Source organism: Scyliorhinus canicula, chromosome 11 (assembly GCF_902713615.1).
Source record: "Scyliorhinus canicula chromosome 11, sScyCan1.1, whole genome shotgun sequence".
NCBI lineage: Eukaryota > Metazoa > Chordata > Chondrichthyes > Carcharhiniformes > Scyliorhinidae > Scyliorhinus > Scyliorhinus canicula.
The window spans coordinates 136,735,227-136,761,205 of NC_052156.1; the positions used below are offsets into that span (position 1 = coordinate 136,735,227).

Below are 25,979 nucleotides of genomic sequence, written 5' to 3' on the forward strand. Positions count from 1 at the left end.
GTCTGTGCAGAGTTTGCACAGTCTCCCAGTGTCTGCATGGTTCTCATCCCCACAACCCAAAGGTATGCAGGATAAGTGGATTAGCCATGCCAAATTGCCCCTTAATTGGAAAAAAGAAATTGGAGTACATTAAAAAAAATTTAAAGTTTGTTTAACACTCTGTATGGGATGCATTCTACCTTCTGGAGAAAGCTGGATTATCCTTTGTATGTGACTAATAAAATCTGTCTGCCACAACATGAAGCATATTAGAAATAGAACATAGACTATACAGTGCAGAAGGAGGCCATTCGGCCCATCGAGTCTGCACCGACCCACATTAAGCCCTCACTTCCACCCTCGCCCCGTAACCCAATAACCCCTCCTAATCTTTTTTGCACACTAAGGGCAATTTAGCATGTCCAATCCACCTAACCTGCACATCTTTGGACTGTGGGAGGAAACCAGAGGAGACCCACACGGACATGGGGAGAACGTGCACACTCCGCACAGTGACCCAGCGGGGAATCAAACCTGGGACCCTGATACTGTGAAGCCACAGTGCTATCCACTTGTGCTACCGTGCTTCCCTGGAATCTCAACAGAATTATGATTGCATATCAGAAATAAGGATTGACAGTGATTGGTCCTTTCCTGTCGAGTAATGCACCATTCGGTGCAGTGTCTGGAACTCAGGATTTGATTGATGTCCCAGTGCTGCACTCAGTTGTTTGAAATCACAATGCTCCTTTCACTGCAACCAAGCCTTTGAAGCCCAGCTATAGATGTACCAGGAGACGACTGCGTCAGCTTCGGGCTTGACTCTGAACAGAGGTTTGTTTGTATTTTCCTGAAGGCCTCAGTATTCTTTCTGGGAGCACTAACACCTTCTATTGACTGGAGCCTCCCAACCCTTTTTGCTAGAGTGAAGGCAATGAAGATTGGAGACAATAAACAAATTGTTTTCTGGTTTAAGCTTTCTGTTCAAGACAAGGGTGAGTGCGACATTTCTAAATATATCCTTGAGAGCCTGAGATAGAACATCGAGTGCAGGAAACACCATGCAAACTGAACCGGCAATCAGGGCTGGTGATTGTCAGTGAGTTGAACCTACTTTCTCTGGTCAGCTCATATTTTCAGTCCATCTTTCACTCCAATTTAATTGTAAGGAGTAAGATTTTAATGAGTGTCAAGTTAACATCACCAGTCAAGTTAGTAAAACATTCATCAAAATTGTCAATGCAGAAAATTGAAACCTTGTTTATTTCTTATAGCTATGGTAAGGACCTTTATTTTAAAAAATATATGAAGTTTGATTCTCTTCCCTTTTGCATGGAGCAAGGGTGAAACACGCCTCTTAATTGTGTTGTTGGAAATGTAGTTTTTGTAATATTATAGGCAGATTTCTATCCCTCCCCAAGAATGAGTTTTAAACATGGAGTCAAATGTTTGCAGGTTTATTGAATGAAATGAAAAATGAAATGAAATGAAAATCGCTTATTGTCACGAGTAGGCTTCAAATGAAGTTACTGTGAAAAGCCCCTAGTCGCCACATTCCGGCGCCTGTTCGGGGAGGCTGTTACGGGAATCGAACCATGCTGCTGGCCTGCTTGGTCTGCTTTTAAAGCCAGCAATTTAGCGTTGTGCTAAACAGCCCCTTTATTAAGGATTAAACCAACACCGAGATCACTTAAGATGCTGCCAAGCAAGACCAGACCTAACAGCAAGTTTAACTTAGTCCCTCTCTCTCTCTCTCTCTCTTTGTCTTGCTTCCTCCATCTAATTTCATTTAAGTTATGGTTACAATCTCACCCCACTAGCTGTACTCATCTTGCATTCCATAACCTTTCAACACATATTCTGGGTACAAAACCTGTACCAGAATCTCTCAAGGTGTTCAAGATCACAAGGCTTTGTTTCTGATACCCATAGTCCCAAGACTAACAGGCTGGTGTTTAGGGTTTGCAAGGTGTAGAATGTATTATGACTGTTAAGGATAAATCAATGTCTACATTTTTTTAAATGTGTAACCCAGCCTGGAAAGCAATCTGCTCTGATCATGCTACAGGTCCCATAACCTTTTGATTCTAAGCGTGTAACTACAGAGCTGATATAAAATAGAACCTAATACAACAATGGACACAGATTAAATCCCAGGCTATCTCTCAATCTCTAAAGCTGTATAGTTTCCAACTTGCTGGATTATATTTTTGACTGATGCATAATCACATTTCATTTTCTTGAATTATGCAAGCACATTAAATAGTAGCAATTCTGTATTAGTATAGGTTTCAAAAGTTCTATGTATGGGTGAAAGGGTGAAGTTCCTGAAAAATATTAGCACACTGTCTGTTACTTCAATCACGCTCCCAAGGAGGAACTTGGTCTGCTGGAGCACATATGGAGTAGGCGCCTTCATTATTTAGACAGCGGCCAAAGAAAATTCAAAAATATGGGTGAAGCTTCCTGAATCCCAGATCCATGAGGCAGCGCTGAAACAATTGGACAGATATTTTTATATAGCTAAAGAAACTTTACTTTACGGTCAAAAATTTTCTCTGTGCCCAGCATTTGTTAAACTTCTCTGGCAGTTCCTTTGTGTCTGGCCCGAGAGGTTTGGATGGAAACCCAATGAACTTCCTAGATCCATAAGTCTAAGTTCAAAAATATATGTTCTAGATTAATCACAAATTGGCTATGGCTCAGGTTTGATGTGAAGAGAAGAAAAGTAATTTTAAAAAAATTATGGGTACATGCATGATTAGAAATAGTCAACATGGTGGCAGGTCTTGTTTCACAAATCTACTACAGTTTTCCAAGGATACAATTTAGTTAGTTACTAAGCAATAGCAGTCTTTAACAATGGAAATTACAAAACAGAAATTTTTGCAATGGTTAATTAACTTGTTGAATCTGCAAATGGTAGTTATTAAAAGGGTGACATGCACATGGAAAGATTCAGTATCGCAGAATCGCAGTCTCTTTACAGTGCAGAAGGAGGCCATTTGGCCCATCAAGTCTGCACCAGCTCGCTGAAAGAACTCTCCAACTAATCCCACTCCCCTGTCTTAGCCCTGTAACCTTGCACATTCGTTCTTTTCAGAATGCAACCCTGCTCTCGGGACTCGGGGGGCATGGAGAAATTGGTTTCAGTGAAATTGCGGGTACATAAACCAAACGTTTGGCCTGGCTCAGTTCCGTCTGTTTTCAACAGCAATGCAACTGACAACTCTGTTTCCTTTTTATTGAAAAGTTCTTCCTTCCCCTTCTATATGTTACCCTGTTCTACTCTGCCCCAGTTCCAGGACATGTGTAAAGTTGATCCAGTAAGACAGCTTTAGATTTTTATGGCCACCTGAGAGAACATAAAAAGGCCATACTTTAACAACCCACTCAAATTACAGGACCTCTGACAGTGCAACATTCTTTCAGTACCGCCTGCGCTGAAAAGTGCCAGCCAAGATTATGTGGTTCTTTCTGTGAAATAGAGCTTAAATTCATCTGACTCAGAGGATATTGTGCTACCACTGAGTTAAGGCTCTTAACTTGGAAAGAACCTAATGTTCTCTGAATAGCATGCAACCATGTTGCTTTTCAAGGGCAAGTTTCCATATCAGCAACTTTTTGTGATAGCAATGTAGAAGTTACATATTATGCTCCTCGAGACAGACTCTCATTATTCTCTGGAAAGGGATGGAAAGTCGAGAAAGGAAATTAATCCTTAAATTGCGAAGCTCCATTGTGTTCTGTAACAAAAAAAAGCACCAGGAATTCTCATTATTCTCCGCTGCAGGAGATTATATGCTCCTATCACTGACTGTGCTTCAATAATCTTATGGTTGAGACCTTTCCTACCCTATTCAGAAATTGTGTCCTTACTTTTGAACTAACACAAACTTTTTTCTAAATGGTACTTGAATATCTGAAGCTGTGCTACAACTAATTGCCTTTTCTTTTTGTGCGCCAACAAAGAGTAATGCCGCCAATGATGCAGCCAGGAGCCATCTTGTTAAACATTGCATTATTCCTGAGTCTTTGCTTTCCATCAGTTTCCTTCACGGTAAGGATTCCAAGGTTTCTGTCACTTCATTGCATTCTTTAATGTGAAAATGTGTTGTGATTTTTTTTTAATGTAACTGAATATTGTTCCATTTAAGTAAGATCAAACTTATCAAAGTTACAGTCAAAGTTAGTTTGTAGGCAGTTAGTTCAATTTAAAAAAAACACATCAAATAACCTCCATAAATCTTTTAGGAAACTTCGAAGTGAAATTATTGATCAGAGTTACCAAAGTGTGCAGTCAGTACATAGGTTTGGGACCAATTCTTCAGTCCCAGCAAAATAGCAATAAGATTGCCCCTTTCCTTTGCATTCATAATAATCTTAATAATAATCTTTATTGGGCAGCACGGTGGTGCAGTGGAAGCACTGCAGTCTCAAGGCGCTGAGGTCCCAGGTTCGATCCCGGCTCTAGGTCACTGTCTGTGTGGAGTTTGCATATTCTCCCCATGTTTGCGTGGGTTTCGCCCCCACAACCCAAAGATGTGCAAGGTGGGTGGATTGAACACGCTAAATTGCCCATTAATTGGAAAACATTAATTGGGTGCTCTAAATTTGTTAAAAATAAAATAATAATCTTTATTGTCACAAGTACACTTACATTTACACTGCAATGAAGTTACTGTGAAAAGCCCCTAGTTGCCACATTCCGGTGCCTGTTCGGGTACACTGAGGGAGAATTCAGAATGTCCAAATTACCAAATTAGTGTCTGCGTGGGTTTCCTCCGGGTGCTCCAGTTTCCTCCCACAAATCCCGAAAGATGTGCTGTTAGGATCCCATTGTTCCAAACTATATCTACGATCCCTGAACTCTTAAGACTTCCCCATTTCCCCAAGCAACATCCTAATTAAATAAACCTATAAGTTAAAACCAGCTTATAGTTACCACACAATACAGGGACGAGAATAAAGTCTGGCAAACATCTTGTCCGAGTCCATCAAAAATATTTGAACTCCCTTTATGAAGGTTTTCACCACTGCCTTGGCTCTAAGAGGCTGTTAAATGTAAAACTTGTCCTCCGGGCTGCTAGTTGTAAATTTTCTTGTCTGCTTCTGAGGCTGTTAGGTGTCAACTGGCCTCCCTTACTTCTGAGGGTCTGGGCAATTGTATCTTTATTCCACTTTGATTTTGCCTTCTGTATGTTTGGCTGTCTTCCCCCCTCAATTTCCTTGACTCTAGAAATTATTATGTATATGTCTCACTGATCTCCCAATCATCTAGATAATCTGTTTTTACTAATAGGCATCTGATCCTATCTGCTAATCTCAATACTTGGAGAGGTAAATCTCATCCAGCCTTTTGAAAACTGACTACTGCTGGCGCTAGGCAAATTTCTACATATTCCTGGGCATATCGCATCCGAATATGTCTTGTTAAATTTGTGTGCCTGCTGTTACACGGCAAATTCATGACAATAGAGGCTTGTAGCTTGCATGGTGTCACTCCACATCAAGTGTGGCTGGCCTGGAATCTCTCCCGCTCTTATTGGAGTATTAGGAAGGTTTTCCAGGTTGGCCCATTCAACTTGTTTTGGCCCTGTTATGAACACACCTTCCATCAGGTCCAGGGGTGGGGCACAAACCTGGAGGTTCTGGCTCAGGCATGAATGCTACGCATTGGACCCAAGTTGGACAACATTGGATCCAAAAAAGACTGGTTACATTTTTTATGTCTGATTTCTTCTTCTGAACACATGTACTGATAATGATAGGCCTACTTAGTATTTCTATCATCTTCTGTTTTACTACAGCCAATCGGAAAAGCATGCAGACTGTCTAACCACTACAATATTTAAGTTTCAATTTTTGTAACCATTTCATTTTTCTTTAGGAAAGATTGCTGGGGAATGCAAATCCATCTCCTAAATCTTGTGACAGTGATGAATGTAAAGTGAAAGGTATTTAAGCAAAACTTCTTTACACTGCTAATTAATTTGCTTTAGAAACAATTTTTTAAAAAAATTTTTATTCTCCTCCTTTTTCACATTTTCTCCCAAATTTACACCCAACAATAAACAATAATCAGTAACGAATGTCATCTCAATCCCCATATCAATAACAACAATCCCATCCTCCCACCAAACCCCCAAACATTAGCCCACATGTTAACATAAACAAATGACAAAAAGGAATCAGGAATCACCCATAGTCACCATAAACACATACAGTCCCCTCCCCCCAACCCTCCTGGCCACGCCCCCTTAATGGTCGATGTGATCCAATTCTCAAAAGTGTATAATGAATAACGCCCTTGAATTGTAGAACCCCTCTATCCTTCCCCTCAGTTCAAATTTGACCTTTTCAAGCATCAAGAATTCCAGCAGGTCCCACCGCCACGCCAGGCCACAGGGTGGAGAGTTTGATCTCCACCCTAACAGGATCCGCCTTTGAGCGATCAAGGAGGCAAAAGCTCCAACATCTGCCTCCGCACCCGTTTCCAACCCCGGCTGGTCCAACACTCTGAATATGGCCTCCCGAGGGCCCGGGTCCAGTTTCACGTGCACCACTTTAGAGATTACCCTAAAAGTCTCCTTCCAGTAATCCTCCAGCTTTGGACAGGACCAAATCATATGAACGTGGTTTGCGGGGCCTCCCTCGCAACGTTCACACACATCTTCTACCCCCTCAAAGAGCCGGCTCATCCTCGCCCTTGTAAGTTGCGCTCTATACACCACCTTCAGCTGTATCAGCCTCAACCTCGCACACAAGGTGGCGGCGTTCACCCTCCGGAGCACCTCACACCAGAACCCCTCCTCCATACCCTCTCCCAACTCTTCCTCCCACTTTGCCTTGATCCCTTCTAGCGGCGCCTTCTCCTCCTCCAAAGTAGCCCCGTAAACCGCTGATACTAGCCCCTTCTCCAGACCCCCGGTCGTCAGCACCTCCTCCAGCAAAATGGAAGCCGGCTCTACTGGGAAGCTCTGTATCTCCTTTTTGGCAAAGTCTCGAACCTGCATGTATCTAAATATTTCCCCTTGCTTCAGCCCATACTTTGCTCCCATACTTTAGAGACAGTTAAGAGCACATCACAGAAATACAATTGCAGTTTTCCTGGTGCTCTGCAGATTTTTTTTAAAAAAAGCTTTCCAGTTCACAGCTGAGGGGGGAGACTTCGGGATCCTCTGATACAATGGGAATCGGGTGTCCTTGTGCATGAGTCTCAGAAAACGAGCATGCAGGTGCAGCAGGTAATAAGGAAAGCAAATGGAATGTTGGCATTTATAGCAAAAATAATTTAGTATAAAGGTAAGGAAGTGTTGTTGCAACACTTACAAGGCATTGGTGAGACAGCACCTGGATATTGTGTGCCGTTTTGGTCTGCTTATTTGAGGAAAGATGTAATGGCTTTGCAGGCGATTCAGAGGAGGTTCGCTAGATTGATTCCAGAGAGAGGTGCCTGTCGTCTGAAGCGAGATTGAACATTTTAGGCCGATACCCTCCAGAGTTTAGAAGAGTAAGGGCAGATCAATTTGAGGTATGCAAGATGCTAAATTGTATGGATAAAATTGACGTGGAGCAGATGCTTCCTCTTGTGGGGCATTCTAAAACGAGAAGGCTTAATCTTAGAATAAGAGGTAGTAAATTTAAATCAGATTTGAGGAGAAACGACTTCTCCCAAATGGTTGTGAATCTGTGGAATTCGCTCCCCCAGAGTGCAGTGGATGCAGGGACAGTGAATAAATTTAAGAAGGCGTCAGACAGATTTTTAATTGGTAATGGGTTGAAGAGTTATGGAGAAGGGGCAGGTCAGTGGAATTGAGGCCAGGATGGGATCAGCCATGGTCACACTGAATGTGTTAGGCTTGGGATGCTAAATTGTCTACTCCTGCTCCTATTCATGTGTTCTCGGGAGGAGGTGATCTGGCTGATTTTGCAATCCAGCTCTTGGTCTGTAGCATTGTAGGTAACAGCTGAGGAACATATTAGCCATGATCGAATGGCGGAGCAGACTTGATGGACCAAATGGCCTAATTCTGCTCCTATATCTTATGAATTTATGAAAAAGTGGCATCTCTCAACTAACCTGTGTTCCTACCCGCTTAGATTTCTTTTTAACAATGTATAATTTTTCGGCATTTCTGATTATTAGTTCTATATAAATGCACAAGAACGAATACAGCAAGATATTGCTTCCATGCCTTTTTTGGGACGATTCTCACTTGTAATCACTAAAAGGAATAATATATAATTCAAGGTTCTGTGCCATAATTCACTTCCTTTCACTTTGCATCTTGTGCTTTTTCATTGTTGCCTTGTGAACCAAGTCTATATAAAGCTTGCGCCTGACAGAAAATCACCCCAGGCTTTTTTTCTGCGAAAATAATAATAGTGTCCTAATAAAAGTAAGGTTAAGGGGGGGGGGGGCTGTTGGGTTACGGGTATAGGGTGGCTACGTGGATTGAGTAGGGTGATCATGGCTCGGCACAACATTGAGGGCCGAAGGGCCTGTTCTGTGCTGTACTGTTCTATGTTCTATGTTCTATCACAAGTTTTTACTCGGGAACATGATGTTGTTTCAGATGTTGTTATATTTGTTGGATGGGGGAACGAGGCCCAGGGCAGTCCTTCCTGGTTCAAGGTGTGAGTAGCTCAGTCTGTTGGGTGGCAGCTTCAGTTAGTGTTTCTTCCTTGTGTGGTGTGTTAGATGAGCATCATGTTTTGGGATGCAAGGAGAATGCAGGAGACTGCAGGCAAATATCTCTCAACTGGTCAATGATGGAAGAAGTATTAGCGTTGAATGCAGATTAAATACTACCTGTAATCTTCTCGCTATCATTATATCACAGAAATGTAACAGATATGGCCATTCAGCCTGTTGTGTTTGTACCAGCCATAAAAATAAGCTACCCAGCCTAATGTCACTTTCTAGCTCTTGGTTCGTAGGCTATAGCGCATATCCAAGTATTTTTTAAATGGTTCTGCCACTCTGTCAGACAGTGCGTTCCCATCCTCCACACCATGGGGCCGGGATTCTCCGAATGCCCCCCCCGGGTCAGCGAATCCCTGGGGGGAGTCGCGAATCCCGCCCCGCCACCCCGACGCCGGCTGTCCTATTCTCCAGCGCCATATGTCAGGGGCTGGTGGGATTCCCGTTGACAGCGGCTCCCCTGGCGATTCTCTGGGCTCCAATGGGCCGAGTGGCCGTCCAGTTTTGGCCAATCCCGCCGGCGTGAATTACTCACCTCATGCACGGCGGGACCTGGCAGGTAAGTGTGTGGGGGTGGTCCTCGGGGTGGTGCGGGGGGGATCCGGCCCCAGGGGGGGTGCCCACAGTGGCCTGGCCCACGATAGGGGCCTACCAATCTGCGGGCGGGCTGTTTCTGTGGGGCCTTCTGGCCTTCTTTCCTCAGGGCCCCTGTAGGGCTCTGCCATATTGCCCGGAGGCTGGCAGGAAGAAGTGAACCCCTGCGCATGCGCGGAAATATGCCAGCCGGTACGCCGGCCGGTCTGCACATGTGTGAGATCATGCCGGCCATTCCGCTCATGCGCAAACTTGTGCCGCCCCATCAGCGCCAACCACTCCGGCGTCAAACTAGCCCCCGAAAACTTGGCGAATTCCTCACTTTCAGGGGCTGTTGACGCCGGAGTGGTTGGCACCGGTTTTCCTGCTGGCGTAGGGACTTAGTACTCAGAAGGGAGAATCTGTGAAGGGCAATTGAGAAACTTCACTGTTTGCAGTTTTGGTCCCCTTACTTAAGGAAGGCATATTTACATTGGAAGCAGTTTAGAGAAGGTTCACTCGGCTGATTCCTGGGATGAGGGGCTTACCTTGTGAGGAAAGGTTGAACAAGTTGGGCCTATAGAGTTTAGAAGAAGGAGAAGTGAGCTTATTGAAACATAAGATTCTGAGGGGACCAGACTGGATAGGTATTGGGAGAATGCTTCCTCTTATGAGGAATCTAGAACTGGGGGCCAGTTTCAAAATAAGGGATCTCCCATTTAAGATGGAGATGAGGAGGAATGTCTTCTCTCAGAGAGTCATTAGCCTTTAGAATTCTCTTCCCCAGAGAACAGTGGAGGCTGGGTTGTTGCATATATCAAGGCTGAGTATTCAGACAGATTTTTTACCTACAAGTGAGTTAAGCGTTATCGGGGACTGGTAGGGAAGTGGAGATAAGGCCGCATTCCTTAATTAATTGCAGAACAGACTTGATGGGCCAAATGGTTCACTGCTCCATGATCTCACGATCACAATTGCTTGTACAACTTGATTAAGATTTCAGAAAATGCATGCAACATCTTTCCTATTTTTGTAACAAATTATATTTTGTAACAGCTGAATACAGAATACAGATTAGATGAGCCTCCATTGCTACAATATATTTGTAATCTTTTTCCAAACTGCTGCTGGCCTTTTTATACATGTGGTTGTATCTGAGGTCAGGACTGAGTATGGTAGCTGGGCACCCTGGAAAACGAGGCTATTGAATGCAGGCAGAATTAACAGCAATTAACTTCATGGAAAATTAATTTGTGTAGCCTTACATGGGATAAAATAGCACTTTGGCAATAGCCTGGAGAGATGCTAGTGTCTGTGGAATTATATCTCTATACAAGGCACCACTTGCGGGGGAAGAGGAGAGAAATTTAGAAAACTGAACTTTTTATGCCTCTCTTTAATTCTTTTGTAAAGCTGGCTTTCCCGCTGTTGTGGTGGGATTCTGTGATCCCACGACAGGAGACTCAGGTATAGGTTACGATAGTTTATTCATGATTCAAATGTGGAGACCATTGTCTTAGAAACCCCTAATACAGCACTCTCCTCTAATACAGCACACTCCTAGTCGCTGATTTCCTCTATATTTATAACTGCTAATTGGTACGACACTCTGGGCTAGTGCGCCGACAATTCCAGCCCCAATTGACGCGGAGTTGCAACTTTTAATTTTAAAAATGCCTAAAGTCTTTGGTCTTTTTCTGCCCAATAATTACAGTCACCAGGTTTGTAAATTTAAACACAATTAACTTTTATTAGTAGCAATAAATATAAGTAAATAGGTAGAAAATACAAATGGTTAACTATTATCTAATTCCTAACCCTCCCCTTTAAATCATCCCACTCTCTACACACAGGCAAACTTAGAGGGGAAAAAGAGGTGTAAAATTAATACTAAAAGTAGGATAAAAGTCTCTGTTTCAGATGGAAGTCTTCCAATTAATTCCTTTCAGTCTAGGCCTCCAGTTGGATGGCTTTGCTTTCATTCTGTAATGGTTTTCATTGCAGACCCATCAGGATCCCAAGACCTCTCAGCTGACTCAGAAACAGCAGGCAGCAAAATTTGTGAGAAAATGAGAGAGAGCAACACATAGCTTCTCCTCTCAATGCCAAGGAACCTTCTGCTGGGTCCTCTGAAAACCCCATCCTGTAGGACCCATGAGCTGTTTCTTGCCAGGCAAGATCCTGTCTTTAGCCAATCCATTGGCTGCCAGCCAACCAATTGAACCCAATCCCTCCAATCTCACGGGTGCCATAAAGTCTGAGATGTTCTGTTCAAAATCTAAATCTTCATAGCACAGTGTACTATTTTGCAACTTTTAAGAACCTCACTTCTCCTGCCTGACTTAAAGATCCATGGACCAAAAATGATAATGACAAAGTGAAATAAATAGGAAATAAAGGAATCAACAGGAAAGGTCCTGACAGTACACAGAACGTTGCTTGATGTCCAATCTTGTCTACAACATGATTCATTATTAAACCTTCAACCGGCAGCAGGACCCACTTTCTGCTTTGACTCAATTCCTGTCCTTCGAACAGTAAACAGCCAAGAATGCAGGAGACTTCTTGCTCATCTCAGATTCTTAGTATGTAAAGTTCACTAGAGTATAAGCATTTGACTAGGTCCAGCATATGATTTTACTCTAAGTCAGGTTTTACAACATCGATTCATTTCCCCTAACACCACCAGGCTGTTATAAGTATGAAAGTGCCTGAAGATACTAATGTATCAACGCATCTTAATAACATGTTTTTTGTATTTAGAAACTGAAGACTGATCTTGCAATTTACATATAATGTGCTATGACATTTTTAACCGTGACTTGCATGCTACCCAATTATAACCTGTATCATATTTAGTAAGGATCACTTATTTATGATATATTCTTCACAGAATAATTATGGTGGTTGAACTTTCAAAATCTCAATCTTATTTTGAAGGAAATGATTGTACACACATCAAGAAATTATTTACCAATGCTTCAAGTGGTGTCTATGTGATTCAGCCAATAGGAAACTCCAAATCATTTAAGGTATTTAATTATCGTTATCTACTCGATTGAAGGTGTTCAAAATCTCATGACCTGGAAACACAGTAATGCATTTTATTGTTTGGAGGTGTATTTGCAAACACACCAGGCTAATGATTTAAAAAAAAAATTAAATCAGATTATCTGACATTAGAACAAAATGAAGAATGTTTTAATGAATTACTAACCAGAAAATGAAGCCTCATTTCACCCCAGATTAGCTAGAGTAATGAATGTGATAATGAGTTTATTGTTTCCTGCCGTGAATGCTCGGCAGCAGCAGAATTGAGCACACCAAGCTTGCGCATCTGACCGGTTACTTAAAATGCTAGGTTTAAAAGGAAACCAATTTTAATCGACAGACCTCATCACCATAGGTCCAACAATGTCAGACAGGAACAGGTACCCAGATCATATTCATATATGTTATAGTGTTCTTTGACTAGAATACTAACTACATTATATATATCGTTGGACACTGATTTTTCCAATTAGCATGATTTGTTTAAAATGGTGTTTTAGTGATGAATGATCTGAAAAAAACTGAAAACATTGTGGAGGTTCTGTTTATGCCACTGCAGATTTGTGGAAAAATGTTTAGATGTCTAAGCTAATCACACCATGAAATTCTCTCTAAATTTTCTTCTGTGGCCATACACGTTATATAGGATTTGACATTCTCATTTTGCATTTGAAAACTGTTTAAGTCCCTAATGTGTGATTCATGTAGAAATTGCTATATATTATGAAATGAAAATCGCTTATTGTCACGAGTAGGCTTCAATGAAGTTACTGTGAAAAGCCCCTAGTCACCACATTCCGCCGCCTGTCCGGGGCGGCTGGTACGGGAATCGAACCGTGCTGCTGGCCTGCTTGATCTGCTTTAAAAGCCAGCGATTTAGCTCAGTGAGCTAAACCAGAGCATTATATGCTCTGTTGCAGTAATGTTATTAAAAACCCTGGTTTAAAATAGTCAGACAGTGTAGAATAGACTAGAATTTGGCCCATCGAGTCTACACCAACTCTCCTAAAGAACACCCTACCTATGCTCACTCCCCCGCCCTATCCCCACAATCCTGTGATCCCACCTAACCCACACATCTTGGGAAAGTAAGGGACAATCTAGCGTGGCCTCTCCACCTAACCTGAACATCTTTGGACTGTGGGAAACCGGAGCACCTGGAGGAAACCCACACAGACACGGGAGAAAGTGCAAACTCCACACAGTCACCCAAGGCCGGAATTGAACCTAGGTCTCTTGTGCTGTGAAGCAGCAGTGCTAACCACTGTGCCACCATGCCACCCCATGTCTACTAAAGCTGTAATTAAAGAGTTGTAAAAGGTGAGGTAATCATTCATTCCAACCTCTTACTTGGTTACAGATAAGGAGCTAATGGAATAGAGTTTTGATTTCTGGAGATTCCCTGGGGTTGTGGTTAACTTATGAGGGGCTGGTGTTTAGTCCTAGTTAAGCAGGCCATGGAACTTGGTGGGATGCAGATCATGTAATTAATGGGAGGAGCCAGGTCTGTAGTTGTACAATCTGTTATCGGATTTTAAATTGAACTATAGTTTTGCCAATTGCAGTTAGGTTGAGCAGAAGTGTACTGGATCTGTTCTTGAAAGGAACTCTTTCCAAAGATCTGCACAGCTAAGCAAGTAACCTGTTTTGTTAACTTTATTTTTAAGTGGCATTTGAATTGCATTGGTTTGCTTAATTGGAATTAGTGGCAGGTGTAGATAGTAAGTTCATGTTTTTCCTTTTATTTACAAACTGTTTAATCGATCATGGTAAAGCAATTTCTTTAATTTTAATGTGGTTAATTCTGTGTTTAAATTAAAATTTGTTTTAACATAAAAGATTCAGAGTTATTAGCACTCCTGGGATGAAGTTTCATTTTCTCACAGTTTTACAAGTTGAAAAATTGTTTGGGGTTCCTGTCCGGTATCTGAACACAAGTTGGAGTTTGTTCGGTATCCTTACGTTATGTCATGGCTACTAATATTACAACAGCTGAAATAAAGCAGCATTTGGATTTATTTTCATTAATTTCTGGGATATGGGCATCGTTGGTTGGGCCAGCCCTTATTGCACAGCCCTTGAACTGAGGGCATTGCTGTGGACCTGGAGTCACTGACCAGGTAAGGGCAGCAGATTTCCTTCCCTAATAATAATAATCTTTATTATTGCAAGTAAGCTTACAGTAACACTGCAGTGAAGTTACTGTGAAAAGCCCCTAGTCACCACATTCCGGCGCCTGCTTGGGTACACAGAGGGAGAATTCAGAATGTCCAAATTACCTACCAGCACATCTTTCGGGACTTGTGGGAGGAAACCGGAGCACCCAGAGGAAACCCACGCAGACACGGGGAGAACATGCATACTCCGCACAGACAGTGACCCAAGCCGGGACTCGAACCTGGGACCCTTGGACTGTGAAGCAACAGTGTTAACCACTGTGCTACCGACAATTGACGATGGTTTCATGGTCACTGTTGGAGTGTTAAATCCAGATTCTTATTTTATTGAATTCTAATTTCACCATCTTCCGTGGTGGGGTTCTGGGTCCCCTGGTTACTAAACCAGAGACAATACCACTATTCCCCACCTCCCTTTATTGATAGAAAATGTCCATTTAGTTAAAAGAGAAACCATCATTGGCGTTTGAAGTTAGTGATTGATCTAGATACAATTTACAGTAAACATTGTCAGGACACTGGAATTATTGCACCGTGACAAACAATATTCATCAAGGACATCGGACAAATCCTTAATCCTTCACTTTATCTGTTCATCAGGAAACCACTTTGTTTGTGCCTAGGAGTTAATGATGCCTAAACCATTTTTTTAATGCAATCTGACCACTGATTCCATTTTGAGGACACATTTAAGGAGATTTTTCGGGTATTTCTCCTACAACACACTTGTTGCTGTATATATTATAGGTATTCTGTGACATGGAGGATGGTGGAGGCTGGACAGTGTTCCAAATTAGAAATGGTTTAAATTCCCTGAATTTTCACAAAGGCTGGGCTGAGTACAAGAAAGGATTTGGACACACTTGCTGTAAGTATTCTTTACTTCTGGAACTGTTCGTAGCTCTCAGATAAGTAAGACTCAAAGTTGACAATTTGGTTAATAACAATTTTGTTTTGAAAATAAACACTGAAAATGTGAGATCTAACTTTTTAAAAATTTGTTAAGATGGTAGAAATAAATAATGTGTTTCCAGACCAACCAGGCCCTGTGCCTTGAACATTGGCAACAATCTAGGCCATTATTATCAGGTTTTAAAACAATTGGATTTATTTTCCAGTGCATTTTCAAGCTCCCTCGTGGTGTTATAAACAGGGGTGGTGGAGAGGGGCAGTCGTCTGGTCAGAAAACCCGCTTTCTGGGTGTTACCAGATCTCCGATAGCTCCAGTTTGCATTCTCTCACCCTCACACAAAGGAACTCAATGTTAAACAGCGAGAAGGGTGTAGTGATCTCTCTATGTGCATGTGCATAAGGGGTTAATGTGTAATCAGTAGAATCAGATGATCACTAGAGGGCAGTACTAACAGGGGTGTAAAAGCAAGCTCATTCTGCTCCTCTCTCTCTTTTGGGTGTATTGTGACCAGGACAGGAGTGTAGATTAGCTCAGAGTGTTAGTGTAGTGAAACATAGTTACTGTATTTAGATCTTGTTAACTTTATTGCTAGTATTAATAATAAAGTAAAGAACTCCCAAAATTATTGTTTTAGTTATTCAATTAATCTTTTATTATTACTGGACGACTTTGAGTCTTTCTCGTCAAGATTCAGAAAACCTCTTCATCACCATTGAGTAACATATATTACATTCAGTAGTATAACATAACATACTACCAGAAGTGCAATAAAAGAAAGGAGATGAGACTCCTCCCCACCCCCCACCACCACCACCACCACCACACATCAGTGCTATTTAAAGGATGCTTAACTACTTCGAGGTTGGCTATTGGATTAATTCTTCTGACTGCCATTTTAATTCTACTTAGTCAACAGTTTTTCCATACTTGTGTGAAGTTTTAAAAGTCTGTTGGGATGGCCTGGATTGTGTTGGAAGTAATTATTTTTCTTTTTATAAATTTAGAGTACCCAATTCATTTTTGTAATTAAGAGGCAATTTAGCATGGCCAATTCATCTTACCTGAACATCTTTCGGGTTGTGGGGGTGAAACCCACGCAAACACGGGGAGAATGTGCAAACTCCACATGGACAGTGACCCAGAGGCGGGATCGAACCTGGGACCTCGGCGGTGTGAGGCTGCAGTGCTAACCACTGCGCCACCGTGCTGCCTGTGTTGGAAGTAATTTTTAATAGTTTAAAGAAGTGGTGGGCAATCTGCATGCCACATCTGGCCCATCTGGGTTCTGAGTGTGGCCCACGAGACATTTTGCTAACCGTTGCCCACGCTCAGGGTTGCCACAATCCACTGTAATTACCTCCTAAGAGCAAGCAGCTGAACAAGATCAAACAATTCTTTGTTGAGAATTTCAAATACCGCTTAAAGACAGGTGGAGCTTTCACTGTTCACTTGCTGATTAAAATCAACTGACTGTACTAAGTGTGAAGAGGACTTTTGAGACACATCAGGAGACCGTTTGTGACACTACGTTAAGAATTCATCAATACTCATGTCAATATTTTCCCAGATATCGTCTCAGGACTTCATCTAAAAAGAGTGAGAACTCTGCTCCTCTATTTAAATAAGATCCCCTATTGATGATCTATGATCATGTCTGGAAACAGCATGGTAGTAAGCTAGTGATGGGCAACCTAGGCTAGTGTGTCGGCCACTTCCTCCATCTCAATGGGCTACAAGATTGAGATTGGGCTTGTTCACCAACCATGACCCCGTGAATAAGATTAAATACATTTACATACATGGCAAATATTTCATGATGCGTTATAAAAAAAACAAAATAAATATTTACACTTTGGAAGCACAGGGAGCACACGGCCCCACATTACATGATGTGTGCAATCAGCATGCACATTACCTCACTTGTCCTTGCTTTATGTGCGTATTACTTTAGTCATACCGATAGGAAATAAACTACGCAGATGGAATGTGGCAGCCATACACATGGGTAACATGCACAAAATCCTTTGGGCCACACTCAGAACCCAGATGGGCCGCATATGTCTCCCAGGCTTCAGGCTGCCGACTACTGCCCTGAAATGTGGTGGGGACTATAGGGTTGATATAGGTTATGGAGATTGGGAGAAGTGATCAAAATAGAAGGATGACAGAGATACCAGAGGATAGGTAGCTAATGCAGGTTAGTAAGGACATGGGGTGATCAGTGAGCATTTAGTGTGGGATGAGATATTAGGAGCAAAATCTGGATGAGTTGGTGTTTCTGGTAGAGGTCGGGAAGACAGCAGGTGACCATTAGAATTGCAAAGTCTGGAGCAATTTCATCAGCGCTTGTGAAGGATATGGGATCAGGAGCTCAGCTCATAGTCTAATGTCTAATAGGAAACACAAATTATGGGTAATTTAGCTCATCAGGGACTGGTTTAGCACAGCGGGCAGCAGCGCGGGTTCAATTCCCATACCGGCCTCCCCGAACAGGTGCCGGAATGTGGCGACAAGGGGCTTTTCACAGTAACTTAATTGAAGCCTACTTGTGACAACAAGTGATTATTATGAGAATCATCAAATTTACAGTGCAGAAGGAGGCCATTCAGCCCATCAAGTCTGCACCAGCCCTTGGAAAGAGCACCATACCTAAGCCCACACCTCCATCCTATCCCCGTAACCCCACTTAACGTTTTTGGACACGAAGGTGTAATTTAGCCTAAACTGCACATATTTGGACTGTGGGAGGAAACTGAAGCACCCGGAGGAAACCCACGCAGACACAGGGAGAACGTGCAGACTCCACACAGACAGTGACCTAAGCCAGGAATCAAACCTGGGAACAGGATCTGTGAAGCAACTGTGATAACGACTGTGCTACCCTACCGGCTCAGCATGGGACATTGTCCAGAAAAAAGGATGAGTTTGTGACATGAGTACTGAGTTCTAGCCAAGTTTGAAGAGGATATTTCAGTTTTTTGAACGTTTGCCTTGAGGAAGTTGCAGATTATTCAAGACTGTATGCCAGTCATGCCTCAGTTGGTAACACTCTTAACTCCAGGAGTTGAGGGTTCAACTCCAGGACTTGAGCAGAAAGGTCATGGTTGACACTCCAGTGCAGTATTGCGAGGAAATGTGGCACTGAGAGAACTGCTGCCTTTCCAATACTCCAGTGCAGTATTGAGAGGGAATGCGGCACTGGTAGAACTACTATTGTCTTTCCAATGAGGCATTAAATTAAGGATGTGTTTGCTATTGCAGTTGAATTTAAAGGATCCCATGGCATTATTCCAAAGAAGAGCTGGAGAGCCCTACCTGATGGTCTGACCAGCATTTACTCCCCATTCTACATCACAAAACAAAAACAGATTATTCAATCTCGATTAAATTACTATTTGTAGGGCAGCACGGTGGCCTCGTGGTTAGCACAACCGCCTCACGGCGCTGAGGTCCCAGGTTCAATCCCGGCTCTGGGTCACTGTCCGTGTGGAGTTTGCACATTCTCCCCGTGTCTGCGTGGGTTTCGCCCCCACAACCCAAAAATGTGCAGAGTAGGTGGATTGGCCACACTAAATTGCCCCTTAATTGGAAAAAATAATTGGCTAATCTAAATTTAAAAAAAAAAAATTACTATTTGTAGCAGGGGTTTTCTGCAAGCAAATCGACTGCTGTGGTACCTACTCTTCAGAATCACAGAATTGTTACTGTGCAGATGGCCATTTGGCCCATCGTGTCTGCACCAGCTCTCCGTATGAGCAATGCACCTCGTATCATACTCCTCTCCAACCGTAACCTTGAACGTTCTTCCTTTTGAAATAACAGTCTGGTCCCTTTGTGAGTGCTTTAATTGAACCTGCCTCCACTGCATTTTCAGGCAGTGCGTTCCGAACCTTAACCACTCGCTGCGTAAACGTTTCCCCTCATATCACTTTTGCTTCTTTTACTAATTACTTTAAATCTGTGCCCTCTTATTCTTGAACTGTTCCCTATGCACTCTCTCTAGAGCCCTCATGATTTTGAATACACCTATCAAACCTGCAATGCTACAAAATATTTAATTGGTTGTCAATTGCTTTTGAGATGTTGAATGGTTGTGGAAGGCACTTTATAAATCCGAGTCTTTCTTTTAAAATCAGCAGCCTGACAGTACAATTCACAAAATTGTACAGGGGTCGATAAAGGTGATGCGCTTGTCTCTTCTCTGCACAGTTGTACCCTGATGCGAGATGTTTCAGCATTTTCAGTTTATTTATTAAAAAAAGATCTTCAGTGGCACACTTGTGTGTTTCTGCCTTGCAGGCAACTTATTCCTATTGGTGTTGACAGGTATGGATTGTGAACAAGAGGTAATTACCAACAGGCTGTTAGCAGTCTTTGCTCAGAACTATAAGCAGGGTCACGTTTTACAAGAGGTGCCAAATATATTTCAGGTTTAGAGATTTCTATTGTCCTTGTAATGCTGGCATCATAACCATAGAGGGAAGATTTAATGATTTTGCAGTCTTCAAAAAAATTGTGAAATAGTTTCACAAGAAATAGTTATAAGAGAAAACTCCACTTCCTTCCCACTGTCATTGTAGATCATAGAACTGGAGAACTCCACCACGATATTGATGAAATTTATGTCAAGTTCTAACCTATTACAAAAACATACTGAAATGATCTTTACTCAGTAACTCTTGGGAATTCATTCATTTTTCAAGGTGAACATTGGCTGGGACTGGAGAACATTTACTCACTGACTAACCAGGCAAACAAGAGATTTAAACTCCGGGTGGACTTAAAGGATTTTGAAGATGGCAGTGCGTATGCAGAATATTCGGATTTCTGGATTGACAGTGAAACAGAATTTTACAGACTTCACCTGGGAAATTACTCAGGAAATGCAGGTAGAGATGTTTGTCATGACATCAGGGGCAGGATTCTCCGAAACGGCGGCTAAGTGTTGACGCCGGAGTAAACACCGGAGCGTTTCACACCGGCCCCTTTGACCCAGCAATTCACTTACCTGAAGCGGGCCAGCAGGGCGCCAGGGTGCTCTGCGCAGCTCCAGCTGCCGATACGGGGCCCTGCACTTTCAGCCACGGGTCCGCGCATGCGCGCAGAGGCACCCTCAACACACGCCCGCCAATCAGTGGTTCCGATCGGAACCCTGGCCGTTCTTAAGGACCCTCCCAGTGACGGACCCCCCCCCCCCCCCCCCCCCCGGTGCCCCCACAAGGGCGACCACGGCAGCTGCCACCCCGAGTGCCTGCCGGGTGGAACCATGTTAGAACCACACCGGCGGGAACTTGGCCAGCTGCCGGCTGGAATTGCCGCGGGGGCCTCTTTCAATGGCCCCCAACTGGCGCTGCGTTGACCGCGCACGCTCGACTGGCGCTGATTCTCCGGTCTGCGGAGAATCGCAGGAAAGCGATGGACCCGATCACAGGTCTAATGCCCCATCCTCCGTCCCCCCGCCGAGCGTGATTTTGGCGCAGAGGCTCAGATAATCCCGGCCCATGTCCTTGAGCACACAATCGAGGTTGAGAGTCTATTGAAGTACTGAGGGGTCATTGCATGATATGTTACATTGAGGTTTGATTTGCCATTGATTTTTTAAAAATGTTTGTATTGGTTTTACATTTTATACACTGTATAATAAACAAGGGTATATGAAGTAAGGGTGGCATGGTAGCACAGTGGTTGGCACTGTTGCTTCACAGCGCCAGGGATCTGGGTTCGATTCCCGGCTTGGGTCACTGTATGTGAGGAGTCTGCATATTCTCCCCGTGTCTGCGTGGCTTGTTAGGCGAATTGGACATTCTGAATTCTCCTTCAGTGTAGCTGAACAGGAACTGGGGTGCGGCAACTAGGGATTTTCACAGTAACTTCATTGCAGTGTTATGGTAAGCCTACATGTGACACTAATAAAGATTATTATTATATACATGAGCTTTCCATTGACATCAACCTCCCAATACCTCTTTTTGTTGTTTAAGGAAGCTTTATTAGATCACATATTTTACAATAGGTGCTTGTCATCTATTTACATATGTGTAGCTCTTTCCTCTTCCCATTCTCCCCCTTTTTCGATTGGGCCTCTCTGTTCCTTCCACCCCCCCCCCCCCCCCCCTGGTATTTCTTTGGGTGCTCTGTTCTTTGTGGCTTTGCTCTAGGCTTCCTATTATCCGTTCCGGCCGTTCTCATACTCCACCCCCCTTCTCTCTCCCTGTCCTCCCACTGCTCTCTCCCTGGCCGCCAGCCCCCCCTGAGTGTTCCCTGCTGTCTTGCTGTCTCTCGTGTGTCCCTCTTCCCTCGCTCTATGAGCTGCTGGCTTCAAACAGGTCCTGGAATAAGTGGATGAATGGCCTCCACATTTTGTGTAAGCCCTCCTCTGACTCTTGGATGAATAATTTGATTTTCTCCAGGGGGAGAATTTCTGACAGGTCTGCCAGCCAGTCTGCAGCTGCGGGTGGAGCTGCTGTTCACCGGCCGAGCAAGATTCTTCGGCAGGCAATTAGGAAAGCAAAGGCAAGGGCGTCAGCCCGCCTCCCCATAAATAGTTCTGGCTGGTCCGATACCCCAAAAACTCTTGGCCTGGCTTCCCCCTCACCCCCACAATCCTGGACATTGCCTCAAAGAAGGCTGTCCAGAACCCGACAAGTCTGAACATGTGGGTGTGGTTGGCCAGGTCTCCCTGTCACCATTCACATTTGTCCTCCACCTGCTCATTCGGGTTCTTGTCAGGAATGCTCTGTGCACCATTTTCAGTTCCATGAGGCTTAGCCTTGCACAAGTGGAGGTGCAGTTGGCCTGTTCAGTGCCTTGCTCCAGAACCACCACCCTATTTCCATCCCCACTGCTTCCTCCCATTTTTCATCCTGTGGGGAGCATACCTGTTCTAATAGTCGTCCGTACAGGTCTCCGCAGTACCCCCTTCCCAGGTTACCCGCATCCAGTAGATCCTCTGACATTGTACATCTCGGGGTCTGTGGGGCAGCACAGTAGCACAAGTGGCTAGCATTGTGGCTTCACAGCTCCAGGGTCCCAGGTTCGATTCCCCACTGGGTCACTGTCTGTGCGGAGTCTGCCGTTCCCCCCGTATCAGCGTGGGTTTCCTCCGGGTGCTCCGGTTTCCTCCGAGTCCAAAGACGTGCAGGTTAGATGGATTGGCTATGCTAAATTGCCCTTAGTGTCCAAAAGGTTAGGTGGGGTTATTTAGTTATGGGGATAGGGTAAACGTGAGGGCTTAAGTGGGTCGGTGCAGACTTGATGGGCTAAATGGCCTCCTTCTGCACTGTATGTTCTATGTCTCCATGCTGAGAAAGTTCTTAACCTGTAGGTGTCGGAGTTTGTTCCTGTTAGGTAGCTGTAGTGTGTCTGTCAGTTCCTCTAAGGTCACTAGCCTGTCCTCTGTGTAGAAGCCCCTAACGGCCAGTGACCTCCCAGTCCTGACTCCATCTCCAGAAGTTGCCGTCTAACCTGGCTGGAACGAACTTGTGGTTGCCACTGTTGAGAGCCATACTGGACATTTTGGTTAAGCTGAAGTGCTGTTTTATTTGGTTCCACGAGTGTGGCTACCACCACTGGGCTTGTTGAATGTTTGGCTGGCAGGGATGGGAGCACTGCTCTGCCTAGGTCCGGAGAGATCATTTGCCATTAATGTAGATGTAGAAAATCTCAAAGCACTATTCCGAGCTCTTGTCCTAAGCAACATTTTCCCCTCAGCAAACATCAAAATCTTTCATTACTGTAACACATTGTGTCTTTGGGAAAACATGCAGGTCAATTTGCCGTGTGACAAGAGACATTTCAAATGTACTATATCGGTTTTTGAAGTGCTTTGGGACATCGTGAGAAAGTGATAAGATGTTATACAAATTGTATTTTTATTCTTCTTTATGCCACGTTTCTAATGCTTTGGCACAACTGTCATCATATTTGTAAAATATTTCAGATTCATCACAAATTATTAAGAACAATCGACATTAACACTAAAGAAAAAAATCTTGCAAATACTGTAATGTGCAACACTGTATCACACACAATTCTTAATTTATGGTGTTGGCCACCTTCAGCATGGGTTGTACAACACCCAGTTCAAGTAACAGGACTCCTTAAATGGGCCAATTCTGCATTGATACAAGCAATGTCAGAACGTCGTCAGCTATCGTTTTAAGCTCATTAGGCCCCAGTTCTAGTCAAATGTTTTATAAAAAGGACACCGTGTTTTTGGAGGACCATTATGCCTAAACATTAACCTCTGTTGGGGCCAGGGAGGCATTTTAGAATAGCTTCCACAAGTTCCTGGTGGTTATGCTTCATTTTTGCTTAGAAACAATATTAGGGGTCTAATAATATGATTTGTATTTAAGTGTAACCCTCATGATAGACACCCCCACTCATCTCGTTCAATATTAACAATGACTGCGTAAAGGCTGACAGTAATATTCACTTATTTCTGTGCTCAGGTGATGCATTCAGAGGACGAGGATCAGGAACCCCTGAAGAGGACCAAAACAGTCATATGTTTAGTACTTATGACCGGGACAATGATGACTGCAAACCTTGTCTATTTGGTGACATTATAATTGAAAGTTGCAGCGGTATGCATGGTAGTGGATGGTGGTTTAGTCAATGTGGAATAGCAAATTTGAATGGGGACTGGCATCCAAAAAATAATAATATAGGCTGGATGTCTGGAGTGCACTGGAAAACCTGGAAAGAGGTATCATATTCAATGCGAGTCAGTCAGTTGAAAGTTGTATCAGTGTAAATTGCTTACATTAGTCTCCCTATAGTTGCATTAAACAAACAGTAAAAAAATACATGTTTCAAATACAATAATACCCAATTCTTATTATCTAAACAGTTTTGAAAAGCTGCGAGAAATAAACATTTTGTAGTTTTACTGCTAATAATTAAAACGAGTGATTTAGCTTGTTTAATAAAACAAAAATACAAAACACCAAATACTGAACAGATCCAGCTGCATCTATGGCGAAAGAAACAGCATTCATTTTTCAGGTTGATGACCTCTCTTCAGAGGTTAACACTATTTCTCTATTCGCAAATTTTGCTCGGCCTGCTGAACATTTCCAGCATTTTCTGTTTTTATTTAAGAGTGGTATTTTGCTTAAATATTTTTACTTTGTTGCCTGGCCTCTCAAGACACAACTTGTTTGGTCAAGTAAGAATGATCAAACCTTGGTGACTAGCAGTAGTTAACATCAGTAGTTTTCTCAAAAATGAAATGGTTAATTAGGTGTAATGTGCCTCCTGGTTTGAACGCAAATTCTCAACTCTCTTCCACCTGATTTAGATTTGTTAAAATGGAGATTGGTAGCCCCAAGGTTGGTATTGGTTTAGCCTCATTTGGTAACATTACACCACGGATTATAAGTAAATTTCAAAGTAATTGTAGAACATAGAACATTACAGCGCAGTACGGGCCCTTCAGCCCTCGATGTTGCGCCGACCCATGAAACCATCTGAAGCCTATCTGACCTACACTATTCCAATAGAACATTCCAATTGTATGCTGTTTTTCTTGAGCTATTGCAGGCACATCCAGCAATCTTTCCCTGCAGCTAACCTTCAACAATTTACTTCCTGAACTGTGGTACAGAGTTCAGCTCAGAGCAAATTTATAATAGATAAGATCAGTTATACCTTGTCAGCACAATCGTGTAATCTTACAATTTGCTGGAATTATCTACCCTTTTTTAAAAGTCTACCATTTCTTGAAAACAAAAGTTTTCTAGACATTCTACTTTTAATAACATTTACCATTGGTTATTACTGTTGTAATATTGGTAAGCCTATTTTAGATGCCTGTAATCTGAAGTGTTTGCATTAATATTCCAGTGTTATTAGAGTGCAGATCAGAAGACTGCACAGGAAATATGCTAAGACAGATGCGAAAGTTGTGTATATGCTATGATCTCCACCACTTCGAGTGGAAACTTCCCAAACTGATAGATTGTGGATAAAATTACATGCTTAGATTTATCCATTCAGTTTTATATGCATGGCTCTCTGAGGAAATCAGGATGAGTAAACCATAAGAAATAGTAGTAGGCCATATAACCCACTGAGCCTGCTCCACCATTCAATACAATCATGATTCCTTTTTAAAAGTGAAATTTAAACATTAAGGGATGAATTACACATTGGTGGGGTGCATCAAATCCAGCCCTAAGGAACATTCAGCATTTATTAAATCAAGAAATAGTGTTTACTGAAACAATGTCCAAAGGTTCTTTGCAGAATTGTCACATTAAAATGAAGCAAAGGCAAACTGGGTCCAGGCTTTGTTCTGTGCATTCAATTATATATATATTTTTTAAACAATAATTAAGTGATGCTCATCAACCTTTAGAAGGTGACTGATTTCAAAGGCACAATGGGTTAATGAGCAAGGTATACATAATATATACAGTGTACAGTGCAGGTCACAAATGGAGCCAATGGACTCGTCCTCGGTGTCAAGGATAGATGAGGTCTTCAACCTGTTCAGCAGCTCATCTAGAAGGACAAACCCAAAATCAAACCTGCACCCTTTCAGCTGCTACGCCGGTGGTACACATCGCACCAA

General features: G+C 42.9%; 1 protein-coding gene across 3 annotated transcripts; it reads left to right on the forward strand.

Annotated features, from left to right (window-relative positions):
• The first annotated feature begins 678 nt into the window (after positions 1–678).
• Positions 679–25,687, forward strand: LOC119973404 (angiopoietin-related protein 5-like). 3 transcript variants are annotated; one of them, XM_038811455.1, is made up of 7 exons: positions 679–813; positions 3,952–4,039; positions 5,870–5,936; positions 12,200–12,291; positions 15,235–15,355; positions 20,104–20,289; positions 23,854–25,687. In XM_038811455.1, exons 2-7 carry the CDS (start codon positions 3,956–3,958, stop codon positions 24,156–24,158), a joined length of 855 nt encoding a protein of 284 aa, XP_038667383.1. In that variant the 5' UTR covers positions 679–813; positions 3,952–3,955; the 3' UTR covers positions 24,159–25,687. The 3 variants fall into 3 exon arrangements, with proteins under 3 accessions (XP_038667383.1, XP_038667382.1, XP_038667384.1); XM_038811454.1 differs by having other exon boundaries at positions 684–974; XM_038811456.1 differs by lacking the exon at positions 679–813 and adding an exon at positions 3,728–3,817.
• Positions 25,688–25,979: the final 292 nt, after the last annotated feature.

What these genes read in the sequence shown, in the direction of transcription:
- LOC119973404 (XM_038811455.1), top strand. Translation starts at nt 3,956, where the DNA reads ATGCCGCCAATGATGCAGCCAGGAGCCATCTTGTTAAACATTGCATTA. An exon ending in TTCCATCAGTTTCCTTCACG is followed by an intron (nt 4,040 to 5,869) that starts GTAAGGATTCCA and finishes ATTTTTCTTTAG; the next exon opens with GAAAGATTGCTGGGGAATGC. An exon ending in TGATGAATGTAAAGTGAAAG is followed by an intron (nt 5,937 to 12,199) that starts GTATTTAAGCAA and finishes CTTATTTTGAAG; the next exon opens with GAAATGATTGTACACACATC.